At 45.9% G+C, this 15,693-nt stretch overlaps 2 protein-coding genes across 2 annotated transcripts; both read left to right on the top strand.

Moving 5' to 3' along the window:
* The first annotated feature begins 998 nt into the window (after nt 1–998).
* Nucleotides 999–5,241, top strand: LOC309807683 (interferon regulatory factor 6-like). Its single transcript, XM_082627536.1, has 3 exons — nt 999–2,059; nt 3,088–3,216; nt 4,597–5,241. Exons 1-3 carry the CDS (start codon nt 1,969–1,971, stop codon nt 4,692–4,694), a joined length of 318 nt encoding a protein of 105 aa, XP_082483662.1. The 5' UTR covers nt 999–1,968; the 3' UTR covers nt 4,695–5,241.
* A 292-nt stretch (nt 5,242–5,533) lies between these two features.
* On the top strand, nt 5,534–13,403 carry LOC309807677 (BCL-6 corepressor-like). The gene is made up of 3 exons (XM_082627526.1): nt 5,534–5,653; nt 9,382–9,627; nt 10,408–13,403. Exons 1-3 carry the CDS (start codon nt 5,548–5,550, stop codon nt 10,497–10,499), a joined length of 444 nt encoding a protein of 147 aa, XP_082483652.1. The 5' UTR covers nt 5,534–5,547; the 3' UTR covers nt 10,500–13,403.
* Nucleotides 13,404–15,693: the final 2,290 nt, after the last annotated feature.

The raw sequence follows: 15,693 nt of genomic DNA, 5'->3' as shown, positions 1-15,693 counted from the left end.
ACATTTAGGTCTTTAATCCATTTTGAGCTTATTTTTGTGTATGGTGTTAGGGAATGATCTAATCTCATACTTTTACATGTCCCTGTCCAGTTTTCCCAGCACCACTTATTGAAGAGGCTTTCCTTTCTCCACTGTACATTCCTGCCTCCTTTATCAAAGATAAGTTGACCATATGTGCGTGGGTTTATCTCTGGGCTTTCTATCCTGTTCCATTGATCTATCTTTCTGTTTTTGTGCCAGTACCACACTGTCTTGATTACTGTAGCTTTGTAGTATAGTCTGAAGAGGGAGCATTTTTTAAAAAATAAAATTATTTTTGTAGGCTTGGGGATCTGAACAATATTCAGTAAAGTCAAGTTTTAAAAATTAATACATTTGTATTTTTAGAATTTCTCCTGGCTTCAAGGTCAAAAAGAAAAAGACACAAAAGCAGCTTTGCAAATTCACTGGGGGTCTTGCCTTTCCAGTGCTTTTCATTTTTATGCCCTGTGATTTTTGGGAAAGCAGGAGCCTTTTACTGTCGATTCTGGGTTACCCAACTGGGTAAGAGATAGTCTAGATAATGCAGATTTAGAGTTCAATATCAAATCATTTCCATTTAGCTTTGGAGTCATCTGAAAATTTGGATTTAAATGTTGAGTGGGTCTTATGTTCTTGGAATTGTCATTAGAAACCAGATACAGGAGTTACTGGTTGAGATCATACATGGTTATGTCCAGGTTATTGGACTTAACCATGCTGGTCACTGACCAGCTTTATCCCCCTTTGAAAACGAGTAGACTGACATTCTGGATTATATGTCAGTCTTTTATGAGCTTGGTTGGCATTACTGAAAAAATAAAAGTTGTGGATCCACAAACCCATAGACTCTATAGGCTATGTTCCCCTGCAGAATTCTAACTACATGGCCACCTTATCTTCCTAACATCAAGTGGGAGCAGTCTGGCCGGTCCATCTTGTTCTCTTGATCTTGAGTCTTCTGCCAAAGACCTCCCCCTTTTCTGCACCAGCACATACGTCACAGCCCTGAAGAAAGTGTAGACATCTGAGATACGTTAACAGTGGGGGAGGGCTGATATCCCGTGAACAGACACATAAATGCCTGTTAGACCTGGAAATTGAAAACCAGAGAGGCGGGGCCCCACTGGTTTTGGCCCAGGCCACCAGCCACTGGTGTTCCCAGCAAAATGTTCCCAATGTGGGAGTTTGAGGAAGCAGGGAAAGGCAGGTGGTGTGAGTTTATTAGGACTTGAGGCCCTCAGCCTCGCACCGAGGCCAGCTGAACCCCCAGAGCGTGCTTCCTGCCCTCCTATGGGCTGCTACTCCTAAAGGTACTTGGTTTCAACAGTTATTTGTGCATCAGGTTAAAGACTGAAGGGAGAGGGAACAGCAAGCCTAAATTCTTCATATCATACGCCACCTCCCTTTCTCTTCTTATTATATAAGCAATTCATGTGAAAAACAAATAAGGCAAACAAACCAGAACAAAATTACCTGAAATCTTGCTATCCAAAAGTTACCATTAGTATTTTGGTGTATACTTGTTCCAGATTTTTCTTTATTTTCAACCCTTCATTAAGGCCATTGTTGTCTTCACAGGTGATGCTGGCACAAGCACTTGAGATGAGGCTCCTCTTTTTAAAATACTGTATTTGCATTTGGTTTAATTTCTCTCGGGCCCTGCCTTGCCTGGTCCCCAGCGTGGTGTTTTCTGCTGCAGTCTCTAAATTGGAGTTGGGGTGATGGGGCGGTCAGGCAGGGCTGTGTGTATCTGTGTCTGTACGAGGGAGGGTGGCCACACTTTCCAGTGTTTCTGGGCAACAAGCAGGCACTCACTGCAGTTTCCTATCCCTCTGGCCTGAGCTGTGGAGACAGGGGAAGTACCAGGAAGGGGTGGACGACCCCGACCCAGCTAAATGGAAGGCCCAGCTCCGCTGTGCGCTCAACAAGAGCAGGGAATTCAACCTGATGTACGACACCAAGGAGGTGCCCATGAACCCAGTGAAGATATATCGAGTGTGTGACATCCCCCAGCCCCAGGGCTCTATCATTAACCCAGGTGAGGCCCCAGCTGCTGGGGAGAAGGTGGGCAGTGTGCCAGGTTCCGGGCTGGACCCTTAAAGCGATAGTCGACTTGAAAGTCGCCTCGCTTACAAAGTTGAAGACTGGTAAATAAAGCAAGAAATGCTGTCCCTAGAAAGAACCCAGAGAACAAAAGATATAAACTCAGCACAGTCTTCCTGCCCACCCAGTGGAACAGTAAAGCATTAGAAAGAAGAGGGGGTATTGAGTTCTATAAAAAATAACTTCTCTTGGGACTCAACACTGAGAAGAGAGGCCAGGTAGTTTAGAAGAAGGAGGGCTTAAAACTTAGAAGGTCTGAGTTATAAACCTCGGTCTTTCCATTTCACTACTTGTGGGACATTGAATCAAGTCATTCAACGTTTTGAGCCTCAGCTTCTTCCACTATAAAATCTGGGTTCTCATCTTTCCTGCGTATTTCAAAGGCTGTTCTAAGAATCAATTGCCATGACATTAGGAAGGCTATTAAGTTCTCTTTATAAATGATGGGTAAGTGATCATTTAGTTTGTATGGTATTTTTCCTAGGAGAATACCACCTGATCCCTATATTTACTCAATGTTTAGCCAGTTCCGACTAAGAGCCAGATAATTTAGACTTGACCTCCAGTGAATCTAGTGAGGCTCTGCCATGAGGGAAGGGTCTGTCTTCACAGTAAGCTTATAAAGGAGAGAAGCTGTGCTCCTTGGGTCCTTAGAAGGGATGCGAATGTGTAGAAAGGGGTTTAGAGTAGGAATTAAAAGATTCCTAGGAGAAGGGAGCAGGGTCTGCAGCTCCTGGATAGGGGAGGGGATGAGAGCTTGCACTGGGGCTCCGTAGGAGGAGCTGGGAGTGGGGTGAACACCCTTGGTTCCCACTCTTTGGCATTGAGGGTGCACACTGAACCCAAGGAACCTCTGTGCTGGCAGTGCCTAGCTTGAACAGTGGGTCAGCTGCAGGGATGACAGTGCAACGTGAGCGCCTCACTTTTGACCTTGGTGTGTGTGTGTGTGTGTTTCTCGGGTAGGATCCACTGGATCTGCTCCTTGGGATGAGAAAGATAATGATGTGGATGAAGAAGATAAGGAAGATGAGCTGGACCAGTCACAGCACCACGTTCCCATCCAGGACACCTTCCCCTTCCTGAACATCGATGGTGAGTGGGGTGGGGGGTGGGACCGAGGCATGGAGAGGATGTAAGGGGCTTTGATTTTGCAACCGTTGACACCATATCCACCATTGCACTGGGAGCAGCGACCAGGCCCTGGGGCCAGGCTGCCAGTCTGTTAGCAAGTAGGAGTCATAGGCAAAGGAACTCCGTAGGCATAGTTATCCCAGTGGGGTGGCTTCTAGGCAGAGAGAGCATCTTCTGAATCTTATGTGATAATTCAGAGAAATTAAAAAATGAAATTCATTCTCAATCCCGCATACAAATACACAAGCTGTTACAAATTTTGCTGATTTCCTTCAGGCCAAGTGCAGGGATCCTTTTCGTGAATTGTAGGCAAACTCTTCTGCTATTTCCCTCGGTACAAATTTTCTGTCACTGCCTTAACAGGCTCTGCTAAGGCTGTATCGTGGGAAACTTGTGGCTCTACAGCTCTTAATACTAGGCTCTGATAAAATTTCTCTACTAGAGACTTTTATCTTTTTTATATTAATTAATTAGTTAATTTATTTTTTGTGGTCCGCGGGCCTCTCACTGTTGTGGCCTCTCCCATTGCGGAGGACAGGCTCCGGATGCGCAGGCTCGGCGGCCATGGCTCACGGGCCCAGCCGCTCCGCGGCATGTGGGATCTTCCCGGACCGGGGCACGAACCCGTGTCCCCTGCATCGGCAGGCGGACTCTCAACCACTGCGCCACCAGGGAAGCCCTATCTTTTTTTTAAATTGACTTTTTGAATTCAGCTTCCCAGGAAAGATGCGTTTAGAGGTTGGAGGGTCCCTGTGAGACAGAGCAGGTACTGCACCTCCCGTTGCACGTTCTGAGGACGCTCAACCACAAGGTGAACTGCTCTTCCACAGCATCTTCCCTTGAACTTTTCACTGACATGCTCCTAGTCATATGACGTGCATTCAGTTGAGTAGCTAGAATCTTACGTAAACCTTTTGAGTTAAATTTCATTTCCAAATATACAAAGGGACGTTTGTGGGCCATGGTCGTCTTTATTCATTGTGCATTTGTTTTCTTTTCTGTTGTGTTTTTGTTTCGCTTTCTTTGCGTTGTGTTTTTGTTTTGTTTTATTTACCTTCGAAAGAGAATGTCTGTCTGTATGCCACAGTGTATGTATGGCTATACATACACACCACATATATCTCTACATACGTATGGCTTTACGAAGAAAGAGTGTGTGACTAGTTACACATAGACACTCTTACATTTTTATCGTTCAATTTTAAAATATCTCAGTTGTATCATAAATTGTGGTTGGTTTTGGGCAAACTTTTCTTTGAAGATACTTTCCTTTAAGGTAAGGGCAGTGAAATAGCTTTGGTGGTAAGGTGTGTCTTTTTTCCATCTCCGTTCTCTTTCTAGCGTGCAGTGATGCGCTTCTCAGAGTTGGAGATGAAAGAGTGAGAAGGTGGCCACCCCACGACCAAAGACTCCAAGGTGCGCAAATTCAGCCCCGCTGACTGGGAAAGGCTGAAAGGAAGTCAGGACAAAAAGCCAAAGTCGGTCGCCCCGGAGGAGGCCATTGCCGACCAGAACGACAGAGATGTAAGTGAACCCAGGCGGCTCGCGTGTGGTACCACGTCGGTGGGAACGGGGCGGTTCCGCTCCCAGTGCCGAGGGAGGTGAGAGGAAACAGTACGCTTCCGACGGCCCAGCGTCTGGGTGCTGGCTGTTCGGAGAACGGGCTGCTTTGGCCACCCTTCCCAGCTGTGGATTGCAAGGCTGGTTGTCCTTTTGAGCGTTGCGGCATCCAGGAGTGAAGCACCTATGAAATGCTGTTTCCTGGCACGCATCTCCTTTTTCCGGAGCAATGCTAGTCCTGTAGTTGGTAATAGTCTGATACAGTAGAGCAGAGGAATGGCGGTGCAAGACCTCCAGCGTAGCAGGTATGTGTTCTGTTTTGTAGCAGGTACGGATACGGGTTTTTGGTAGCAGTGGAATGACACTTGCAGCCAGAGCCAGACCCTCCAGAGTGACAGTGTCCTATGGGAGGGAGTGGAGAGTACTCGGATTCTCCCTCCAAAGGCAGAGGTTTCGTTAAAATGAGGTGAGGGCTGATGAAGGCACCAGAAAGATGAGCATAATTATTTTCTGTGGCAGGCTTGTTTGCAGTCATTAGGAGTTGACAGCACGCTCCAAGGGCGTGGGATCAACGAGGGCGTTCTTCCTACCAGACGGGGTGTATTCTGTTTTGGAGGCCAAATTGGAGAGAAAGCTAGTGTTTGCCTCGAGTCACACTCTGCGGTCCCATCAGCTGCTCCCCCACTGGGGTTGACTTTGGGCTTTGCCCTCGAGACTTCCTGGGCTAATGAGATGTGTTGGCAGCAAGTGGAGGTCTTTCTCCCGCTTTCTTCAGTGTGCGTGCTTGTGGCCTGTGGCCTGCAGCCTGCTCCGGACCCCAGAAACCTCACCGGTGATGGTGAGTGAGGGCACCTAGGTGAACGTCGAGGACAGGGTGGGCGTGAAATCCTCCTGAGACGGGACAGTCGGGGGTGGTGGGCACGTTTGGGAGGCCCAGGCCCTTGGACCCAGTCGTAGGGTCAGCGTTCGCCCGCACGCTTGGGTCGTGGGTGCCTGATGCAGTTTGGGAAAATTGTGGTCAGCCACAGCGTGTGCTTCTCTCTGCTGCTTGGAGCACTACCCTCCCCCAGCTCATCTTTGGGGTCAGACAAAGGCCTGTGGCCAGGGTTCTGGGTAAGCCACACCGGGACCGGTGTGTCCTACGTGGCTCCCGTAGAAGGGGATTTCCGGGGCTAGTCAGTGGCGGCCTTACCCGAGGGATGGGGCTCTTGATGTGCCTGGAGTAGACGATTCCGAGCTCCTCCCCCTCGGGATTGGAATGAAAAACGGAGGGTCCAGGCCACCCTGGAGTGAAGCAGCAAGAAGGCCTCCCTCCTTGCCTGTGCTCACAGCTGACACGCAGCCCTTACCCTCCTGAGTGGCCTCATAACTCAGCCCTTGGGGAAGTTTCTCAGAGAGATGTGATGAAAGTGGGCAAGGCCAAGTTCACGGGGATGCACTTCTAAGGAGGTGGGTGCTGTTTGCGCGGCCCTGGTTGTCCTGGTGCGGGTGCATCTTGTTGCTAGGGGCTTGTTTAAAAAAGAAATTAACTTGAAAACACAGTGGCCGAGATACTCATTTATTCTTTATGATCACATGGGTGGCTGAGTGAAATTTTTATTTTGGAAGTTCACCAAATGAGTTTGGAGGTTCCTCAGACTTGGAAGTTCATCACTAGGAACCCTCAGTGGCATTTGAAGATGGGGCGGGGCAAGGAGGCATTGGTCCCATCCTTCTCAACCTTGGAGTAACCATCTCCCTTGCCAACCACTTGGCTGGGACAGGCCTAGGACCTGCTCAGTGGCAGTGCCTGGCCAGGAGCTGGAGGAAGCCTCAGTCGAGGGGCTTCATGAAACTTCTTTGCTCAGGGAACTTCTCTTCCAGCTGAGCACCTGCACGTTTGTAAACTCCTTTGGAACAGAGATCCCCTGCACCCCTTGTGTAGCGGGTGTAACTTTGAACAAGGTTAGCCCTGACTGGAGGTGCTATAGTTAAGCTACAGAGAAGGGGATTTTAATCCTGGGGAGCCTTCCAGCGACTCAGAACCCTCTCACCTCGTTTAGGCCTCACTGGGCATGGCTCAACAGTGGTGAGGGTGCTTTGCTGCCACAGTGACTTGTAAATGTTGCTGTGCTGATGCTTCTGTGAGGTGATGCTATGGTGCAACCATAATGCATTTGGGATATAGGTGCTGTGAGTCATAGGACCATGCTGCAGGGACCACGTTCACATCTTGCTTAGACTGGGTGACCAAGGGCACATGGCTTCCCACTTTTAGAAGGGCCAAAAGTAGCAATGATGGCAAAGCCTGATGGTTAGGATCCCCGTGTATCTATTTACCTCCCCATCTCCTTTGCCCTCAAGGGTCAGTCATCCTCCTGTGGGTCGTGGTTAGAACAGTCTTTGAGAAGCTCCAAGTGACACGGAGCCTCTGCCCCATAGCTGGTGGCCATGGGCATCTTGGGCAGTCAGGGTGGGTGTCCTTCAGGGTTATTAGTGGCCTGGGTAAGGTCACACTAGCGTAAGGTCTTGGGGGGCCTTAGCTGAGGGGAATTGAGATCTTTGCCCTAAAAGGCTCTGGGGTTGGGGGAAGGGTGGATGGACCTAGTTTGGAAAAAGAAACTTTCAAATTGGACATGGGGGTTCTTAAGGTAGCCCTTCCATTCCTCCATGGATGCCCTCCCACGGAGCTTTTAGGGAAGGCTGATTGGACCAGATTGGACCCGAGAAGTCCAATGGTGTAACCAGCAGGGCTCACCTCTTAAAATTTCCTACATTTCAGGCCTGAGATTCAGGCTGGTCTGAAAGTCTTGGCATCTTTTGGTTAAAGGGATTTTTCCAGCCTTTCTCTGTGCTGAGCCCGGCCCGTGATGATGAAGCCCACCCTGGAGGGAGGCTAGCAGTAACATTCCCACTTTACAAGTGAAGGGGGCTGAGTTGTAAAGCGGCGCCATTCCTGCCCGAGTGTTTAAGAGGGTCACAGAGCAGCCGGAGTGAGAGCTGCAGCACGCCGTCTTCACCGGGCCTGCGGTAGCCTGGGCTGCATCACCCGTAAGCACAGGCCAGGAGTTTGGGGTTTCTCCTGCTGCCATGGCAGGAGACCCTCGCGGTTGGGGTGATTCCACCATTCCGGCAAAGAGTAGATGGGGATCTGCCCCACCTTGGGATACCCTTGGAGAAAAGCTAAGTGTGTTCCACCATTGAGAACACAGGTCAGGCTAGCCCAGGCCAGGGTGAGGTTCATCCCCACAACTGGCTGCCATTAAATGCTGGGAATGCCCCCAAGAGAGTCTGATCAGGGGACCAGCCGGCTGGGCAGAAGTGGGAGTGATACTTGAAGTGGTCTAGGGAGCGGAGGAGGAATGCGAGCAGCATGTGAGGGGTGTGTCCATGATTTCATCTAGAAAAACGGGCTGTGGGAGCTTAGCTCAGGTGTTAACGAAATACCAAACTCATACACCCACCCCCACCCCCGGCCGGTGATGGACACAGGGTCATCTTCGGGGAACTCTTTAACAGCACAGTGATCATTATGGAATTATTTGTGTGTTAGAAACAATGTGACTAGCAAAGCAGTTGAACTGTTGCTTTGGCTAGAGCAAAAGTGAGGAGTGATGTTAGGCTGGGGTGATTGGAGGAAAAGCCCCAAGTGGATGCTAGATTGAGCAGAGGGAGCAGGAGCAACACAGGCGGAGCTGGGGTGTGAGCAGTTCAGCCCTGCCCGCCGCAGCCCCCCACCCCACCCCCATGAAGGGGGTTGGAGTCTTGTCTTTGAAATGTCCTTAGATGCTTGTTGCCTGGGAAGGAAGGCGTGGAGACGTGCCAGGTGGGTGACTGGTGTCACTGAGGGCCTTCTTCCTAGAGAGGAAATAGGAGCAGCCCCTCGATGGCAGTGAAATGCTTTTCCCCCCACGGGTGTGGAAAGAGGACAGACGGACTTGTAGCAATCTGGTTGAGTTCTTTGAAATTGCCGTTGACCCTTGTGTGTGCACCAGGAAGCCTTTCCTTTCCCTTTGCCAGGCTCCTCTTGCCTTGGTCTCCCCAGCTTCCCAGCCTCCCACCATTCTTTCCCTACCCTTTTTCTTCACCCTCGCCCCTGCTGACCCAAGTGAACATGGGTGCTATGTCTGTGTAGATGGCAGTTGGGGGCTATTTGGTCTCTTGATGACATCAGCCTTTTTTGTTGACTAGCAGCTGTTTCCATAGTCATTTGTAGCTCTGCCCTGATTGGTTGGATCTTACTGTGAGGTCACTCACCCCCCTTTAAAAGTAAGCCACCTTGGAGAGTTAAGCAGTTAGGGAGTGATCTCACATGCCTATAGACGAATGGTGTAGATGCCTCACCTTGACCCTTGAAGGATGGATTGTGAGTGGGCTACGCGCCTCATTTTCTGCTTTCTTTGCCGGTTGTGTTTAGCTGTCCTTCCTTTGGGACGTCTTTCTGAGGGTTTTGTGCTTCCGGCGCGTGAGGCCCCTGGTCTCCAAAGGGGGGCGGTCTGTTGGTAGCAGATTGCCTTGGGCATGGGGGTCCTGCCTGCTCCTGGTGACCTTTGTTCCCTCCTTTCCGGGTTGTCTACCCTCCCCTAGGGGAGTGTTATGATGGAAGCAAAGCTGACCGCTTTGAAGCCCCAGAAGACAGTGATCTTCCTGAGGACATGGACACGGAGCCCCCCAGAGAGTCCCCTGCCGACCAGGCGGCCCCGGACGCGTCACGCAGCCCCACCCTCAGGCTGAACAGAAAGCGCAAGGTCTCTGGCAATAGGAACCACACTGAGACCACTGTGCTCCCGGAGGACTCTCTGCTGAAAGCCAAGCGGAGACGGGTCTCCAAAGGTGAGCTCGGTTTGGCTTCGGGCCCGCAGGGCACCCTACGGAAGTCCTGGAGCGGAGCAGTGGAAAGTTCCAGTCCCACCCTGGATCCCTGGGGGGAGCCACTCACACCTCCCCACCCCCCACCCTCATCCCACCCCCCACCCCCCCAAAGCCGGGTGCCGGGGCTGGAGCCCAAAGGTGGCCAAAGGCAAATAGGCCCCCTCCCGAGACTTGGTGACAAGTTCCAGCCAACACAGTGACCACACCCCTCCCCTCCCCCACCCCTGTGAGTGATGTGTAAGACAGTTTGTTCTCCCCCACCGCCCCGGGGGGCTTCTTCATTTTTTTTTTTTTTTTTTTTTTTTTATTTATTTATTTATTTATTTATTTATTTATGGCTGCGTTGGGTCTTCGTTGCTGTGCGTGGGCTTCTCATTGCAGTGGCTTCTCTTGTTGGGGAGCATGGGCTCTAGGTGCCCAGGCTTCAGTTGTTCTGGCACAAGGGCTCAGTAGTTGTGGATCGTGGGCTCTAGAGCGCAGGCTCAGTAGTTGTGATGCACGGGCTTAGTTGCTCAGCAGCATGTGGGATCTTCCCAGACCAGGGCTCAAACCCGTGTCCCCTGCATTGGCAGGCGGACTCTCAACCACTGCGCCACCAGGGAAGCCCTTCTTCATTAATTTGTAGTTATTTCTCCATTAGCTGACTGGCCTGAGAAGGAAATGACAAACAGTTCCTCTAACCACTTAGAAGAGCCACATTATAGTGAGCTGACCAACCTGAGATGTGCATTGAATTAACAGGGCTCCATCCCAGAAAGCAGCGCCGCTTGCTGCACCTTAGAGGACTGCGGGAGCAGAGAGCAAACCTGGCCGGCAGGGCAGGAAGGAAGTGACCCAGGCGGTTCACCCTACGGTCACCCCCCAGGGCAATAGCATCTCCGAAGAGAAACCTGGCAGGAAAAGGGCAGAGGCCAAAAGCAACAGCAGCTGGTTGGAGGAGTCCCTTAAATGCAGTGACAATGAACAAGGTACGCACGGGGCGGGGGGCGCTCCTGGAGTGTGGATCACCCGCCCTCTATGGGAAACGGCAGTCAGATGATTGTGCACGAGCTGATCACATTCCCTGGGACGTCCCTCCCTCACGTGGCCTTTAAAAATGCTTTGCTGAAATCCTTTGGAGATTTCAGGGTTTTTGGAACACGGGCCACCCCTCTCCTTGCTCGATCCTGCAATAAACCTTTCTCTGCTCCAGACTGCAACCTTTCGGTTTGGTTGGCCTCACTGTGCTTCAGACACACGAACGTGCATTCGGTCACAACCTGACCAGCTTTACCAGCGTCCCCTGATAATGTGTCAGATATTCAAGTTTTAGGGCCCTGTCCCAGCCCTATGGAATCAGCAACTCTAGTGGGGCTCAGTGATCTCTGTTATAACCGGCCCTCCAGATGATTTTTATTCACCTTAAAGTTTGAAAATATCTGCATTGTCAGCTGCCAAAGCGTCCACCAGCAGGTGAAGGGGAGAGACGCCTGGAAAAGATAGGGAGTAGCCAAGGCAAGTAGAGCAGCATTTGCCGTGGTGGTAATGGAGAATGCCTTTTCTCCACTGGTTGGCACAGACGAGTATCTGGGGGCAGTGGCAGGGTTATTTAGGATGCTTTACATTTCAATGTAGAGTGACCTCTGTCCTGGTTTGCCAGGGACTTCCCCTGTGTGAGCACTTAAAATCTCATCCTGGCAAACCCCTTAGCCCTGGATTTGAAAAATTTAGGAAATAACATGAAATTTAGGGGAAACATGATCTAGGTTTTGGGCAAGTCACAAGTGCTCATTAAAGCTAAGCAAGTATGGACAACATCTAGCCTTCTTTACCCCTTTGCAGGAAGGTAAATCTGATGGGGTGAAAGAACTTATTGTTAAGAAATCTTTGTAGAAACATCCCCTTCTGCTTAGTCCGCTGGTTCTCACTTCTGGCTAGACAATGGCATCGTCTGAGGAGATTTAAAATGATTTTATTGGTTTAGGATGACCAACTATTGGTGTGAGGGTTTTAAAAAAGTGCTTCAGATGATTCTAATGTGCAGCCAAATTTAGGTGCCACTGCTTAAGCTTTTGAACCGCTGCTACATATTTTCACCTCATCTTCCTATGAGAATATCCAACTGTCGTTGGTTTGTTTGGGTTTTTTTCTTTTTCTTTTTTTAACTGTCTTATTATAAGATTTACTGTCTTAAATAAGATTGAATGTACAGAAAATCCTGCTAGTCCATCTGGTATAGCTGGATCCTTAGAATAATATCGTTAAGATATATACCATTTAAGTATTGTGATTGGCCTTTTTAAAATGAACATATGCATTGAATTAGTACCATCTGTTTTGAAGCTGTCATGTTGGGTAGCTATACCTCTAATCTGCTGCCATTGCTAAATATCTGGACACCTCTTATTAGGAATTGCTTTTAAACATCTTTCGGGGTTAAAACCAAGATTGCTGTATTATTTGTACTGGGACCACAAAAACCTCACAAAGATCCCCCGCTGTACTTTCTACCCCCACCTCTAACCCTTGGCAACTTCTAATCTGTTCTCCATCTCCACAGTTTTGTTATTTTAAGAATAATATGTAAATATCATCATGAATTACTTCATCTTCGGAGATTGGCTTTTTAAAATTTTTCCCTCGGCATCATTCCCTTGAAGTTCATTTCAATTTTTGCATATATTAATAATTTGTTCCTTTTTGTTGCTCGGTAGTATTCTATCATAAGATTTTATCACAATTTGTTTCAACATTCATCCATTGAAAGACAATTGGGTAGTGGCCAGTTTTGGGCTGTTATAAATAAAACTGCTATGAACATTTATGTGTAAGTTTCTGTGGGAACTTAATGAAGTTTTTGTTTCTTTTGGATAAATGCTCAAGAGTACAATTACTGTGTTGTAGGGTGAATCTACTTTTAGGATTAAAAGAGACTGTCAAGCTGTTTCTCAGAGTGGCTAAACCATTTTATTTTCCCACCAGTGATGTGATATCATTTTTCTATGTACTCACCAGCATTTGATGTTGTCACTATACTTTAATTTTCGTTATTCTCTGATATCTCATTATGGTCTTAATTTGCATTTCCCTAATGGCTAATGATGTTGAGCATCTTTTCATGTGCTGCTTTGCCATGTGTATATTCTCTTCCATGAAATGTCTGTTCCTGTCTTCTGCCTATTTTCTAGTTGGGTTTTTTTAAGTTGTTTGGAGAGTTCTTTGTATATTATAGATACAAGTCATTTGTCTCATGTGGGATTTTCAAATATGTTATCCCACTGTGTAATTTGAGTTTTCATCCACTTAAAATGATCTTCTATGAAGCCTTTTTAACTCATTTTGATGAGATCCAATTTATCAATGTTTGCTTTTATTGATCATACTTTCGGTGTCAAGTCTAAGAATTATTCACGTAGTTCTAGATGCCAAAGATTTTCTCCTATTTTTTTTTTCTCAAAATGTCCTGCTTTTACATTGAAGATTATGATCCACTTTGATTTAATTTTTGTGTAAGGTGTGGAGGTTTAGGTTAAGGTTCATTTTTTGTTTGTTTGTTTTTGTGGAGGGATGTCCAACTGTTTCAGTACCATTTTTTGAAAAGTCTATTCTTCCTTGATAGCTTTCACACTGCTGTCAAGAACAAGTTAAATGTATTTATGTCAGTCTATTTCTGGGTTCTCTATTCCATTCCATTGATCTGTGTATCTACCCTCCATCATTACTGCAAAATCTTGAAATTGGGTAGATGAATTCCTCCCATTTTAATCTTCCTTTACAAATTGTTTTAGCTATGCTTCAGCCTCTTCTTACCATATAAATCTTAGAATAAGCTTGTCTATATCCACAAAAACCTTGAGGGCATTTTAAGAGTAACTCTGTTAAGCCTCTTAACTTGGGGAGAATTGACATCTTTATTATGTTGTGTTTTCTAATCCATGAACAAGGTATGTCTCACTATTTGTTTGGGACTTTTACATTTTTCTTCATCAGCATTTTGTAATTTTCAGTATAGAGGACCTATAAATGTCTTATTGGGCTTATATTTAAGTATTTATTTAGGTCAGTTGTAAATGGCATCACATATTTTTATTTAAGCTTCTACACATTTGTTATTAATATATAATTTGATAAAACTGTGTTGATTTGTACTCTAAAACATTTACAAACTAATATTATTTCTCAAGCTTTTTGTGGATTCCTTGGTATTTTCTCCATTTAGATTATCATCTCCTGTTCAGATACCGTTTTACTTTTTCTTATTTAATATAGTAGTATATATTACTATTCAACATTCAGTAGGATATATTCCTTCCTATTCAACGTAGTAGGAATAGTCCTTTTATCTTTTAAATAAATGTTTAAAAAATTTACCTTTTAAATTTATGTATTTATTTATTTTTGCTTTATTTTCTTACTAGAACCTCCATTAATATATTTAATAAAAGTGGTGAGGGCACATATCGGTGCCTTGTTTCTGATCTTACAGAGAAAGCATTCAGTCTTTCACAGTTAAATATAATGTCGGTATAGGTTGTTTGTAGATGCTCTTGATGAGTTTCAGTATGTTCCTTTTCTATTCCTAGTTTGCTTGGGGGTTTTTTTCTTCTTTTTTTAAATTTTTTAACTTTATTTTTATTTTTTACAACTTTATTGGAGTGTAATTGCTTCACAATGGTGTGTTAGTTTCTGTTTTATAACAAAGTGAATCAGTTATACATATACATATGTTCCCATATCTCTTCCCTCTTGCGTCTCCCTCCCTCGACCCTCCCTATCCCACCCCTCCAGGCAGTCACAAAGCACCGATCTGATCTCCCTGCGCTATGGGGCTGCTTCCCACTAGCTATCTACCTTACGTTTGGAAGTGTATATATGTCCATGCCTCTCTCTCGCTTTGTCACAGCTTACCCTTTCCCCTCCCCATATTCTCAAGTCCATTCTCAAGTAGGTCTGTGTCTTTATTCCTGTTTTACCCCTAGGTTCTTCATGACATATTTTTTCTTAGATTCCATATATATGTGTTAACATACGGTATTTGTCTTTCTCTTTCTGACTTACTTCACTCTGTATGACAGACTCTAGGTCTATCCACCTCATTACAAATAGCTTAATTTTGTTTCTTTTTATGGCTGAGTAATATGTCATTGTATATATGTGCCAAATCATGAATGGGATTGGATTTTGTCAAATGCTTTCTCTGCATTAATGGATAGGATCACATGACTTTTCCCCCTTAATCTATTGGATATGGTAGATTACATTGTTTGATTTTCAAATATTTAACCAACTTTGCATAACTGGAATAAATACCACTTGGTCATGATATATTATTCTTTTTATATATTTCTGGATTTAATTTGCTAATATCTGGCTGAAGATCTTTACAGGCAATTTCATAAAACATATTGGTCTATAGTCTTCTTCTTTTTATACTATTCCTGTCTGGTTTTGGTATCAAGGTAATACTGGCTTCATAAAATTAATTAGGAACGGTTCCCTCTACTTCTATTTCTTATCAAATCATGTAAAATTGGTTTTCATTCTTTAAGTCTTGGGTAAAAGTGAAACATCTAAGCCTGAATATTTCTTTTGGGAGTTTTTATATGAAAAATCAGTGTTTCTAATGGTTACAGGAAAATTGAGATTATCTATTTCATCTTGGCTGAGTTTGGGTAGTTTTGGGTGTAGAAGAATTGGCCCATTTCATCTACATTTTTGAATTTAGAGTGTAGACTTGTTCATAATAACTTGTCCCTTATTAACCTGCAGGATATGTCATGGTATCCCTGGTTGCATATCTGATATCTGTGATTTGTGCCATCTCTGTTTTTACCTTTATCAGTCTTGCTAGATCTTTATTGATTAAATTGTTTATTTCCAAGAACCAGCCTTTTGTTTCATTGATTTTCCCCCCCATTTTCCTGTTTTCAGTTTCATGGATTTCTGTTTCATCTTTATTATTTCCTCCTTTCTGCTTGTTTAGTGTTTTTTCCTCTTCCTTTTTTACTATTGTAATATAGAAAATGAGATTATTGCTTTGAAATATTT

Source organism: Mesoplodon mirus (assembly GCF_964341445.2).
Source record: "Mesoplodon mirus genome assembly, chromosome: 7".
In the NCBI taxonomy this organism is placed as follows: domain Eukaryota; kingdom Metazoa; phylum Chordata; class Mammalia; order Artiodactyla; family Ziphiidae; genus Mesoplodon; species Mesoplodon mirus.
Note: the sequence above shows the minus strand (reverse complement) of the source record. Positions and strands in the feature narration are given on the sequence as shown.

Bases quoted from the DNA above. Each gene is read 5' to 3' on its own strand.
- LOC309807677 (XM_082627526.1), top strand. From the start codon at position 5,548: ATGTGTTGGCAGCAAGTGGAGGTCTTTCTCCCGCTTTCTTCAGTGTGC. The intron at 5,654-9,381 runs GTGAGTGAGGGC...ACCCTCCCCTAG, and splicing joins CAGAAACCTCACCGGTGATG to GGGAGTGTTATGATGGAAGC. The intron at 9,628-10,407 runs GTGAGCTCGGTT...TTGAATTAACAG, and splicing joins GCGGAGACGGGTCTCCAAAG to GGCTCCATCCCAGAAAGCAG.
- LOC309807683 (XM_082627536.1), top strand. From the start codon at position 1,969: ATGTACGACACCAAGGAGGTGCCCATGAACCCAGTGAAGATATATCGA. The intron at 2,060-3,087 runs GTGAGGCCCCAG...TTTCTCGGGTAG, and splicing joins GGGCTCTATCATTAACCCAG to GATCCACTGGATCTGCTCCT. The intron at 3,217-4,596 runs GTGAGTGGGGTG...TTCTCTTTCTAG, and splicing joins CCCCTTCCTGAACATCGATG to CGTGCAGTGATGCGCTTCTC.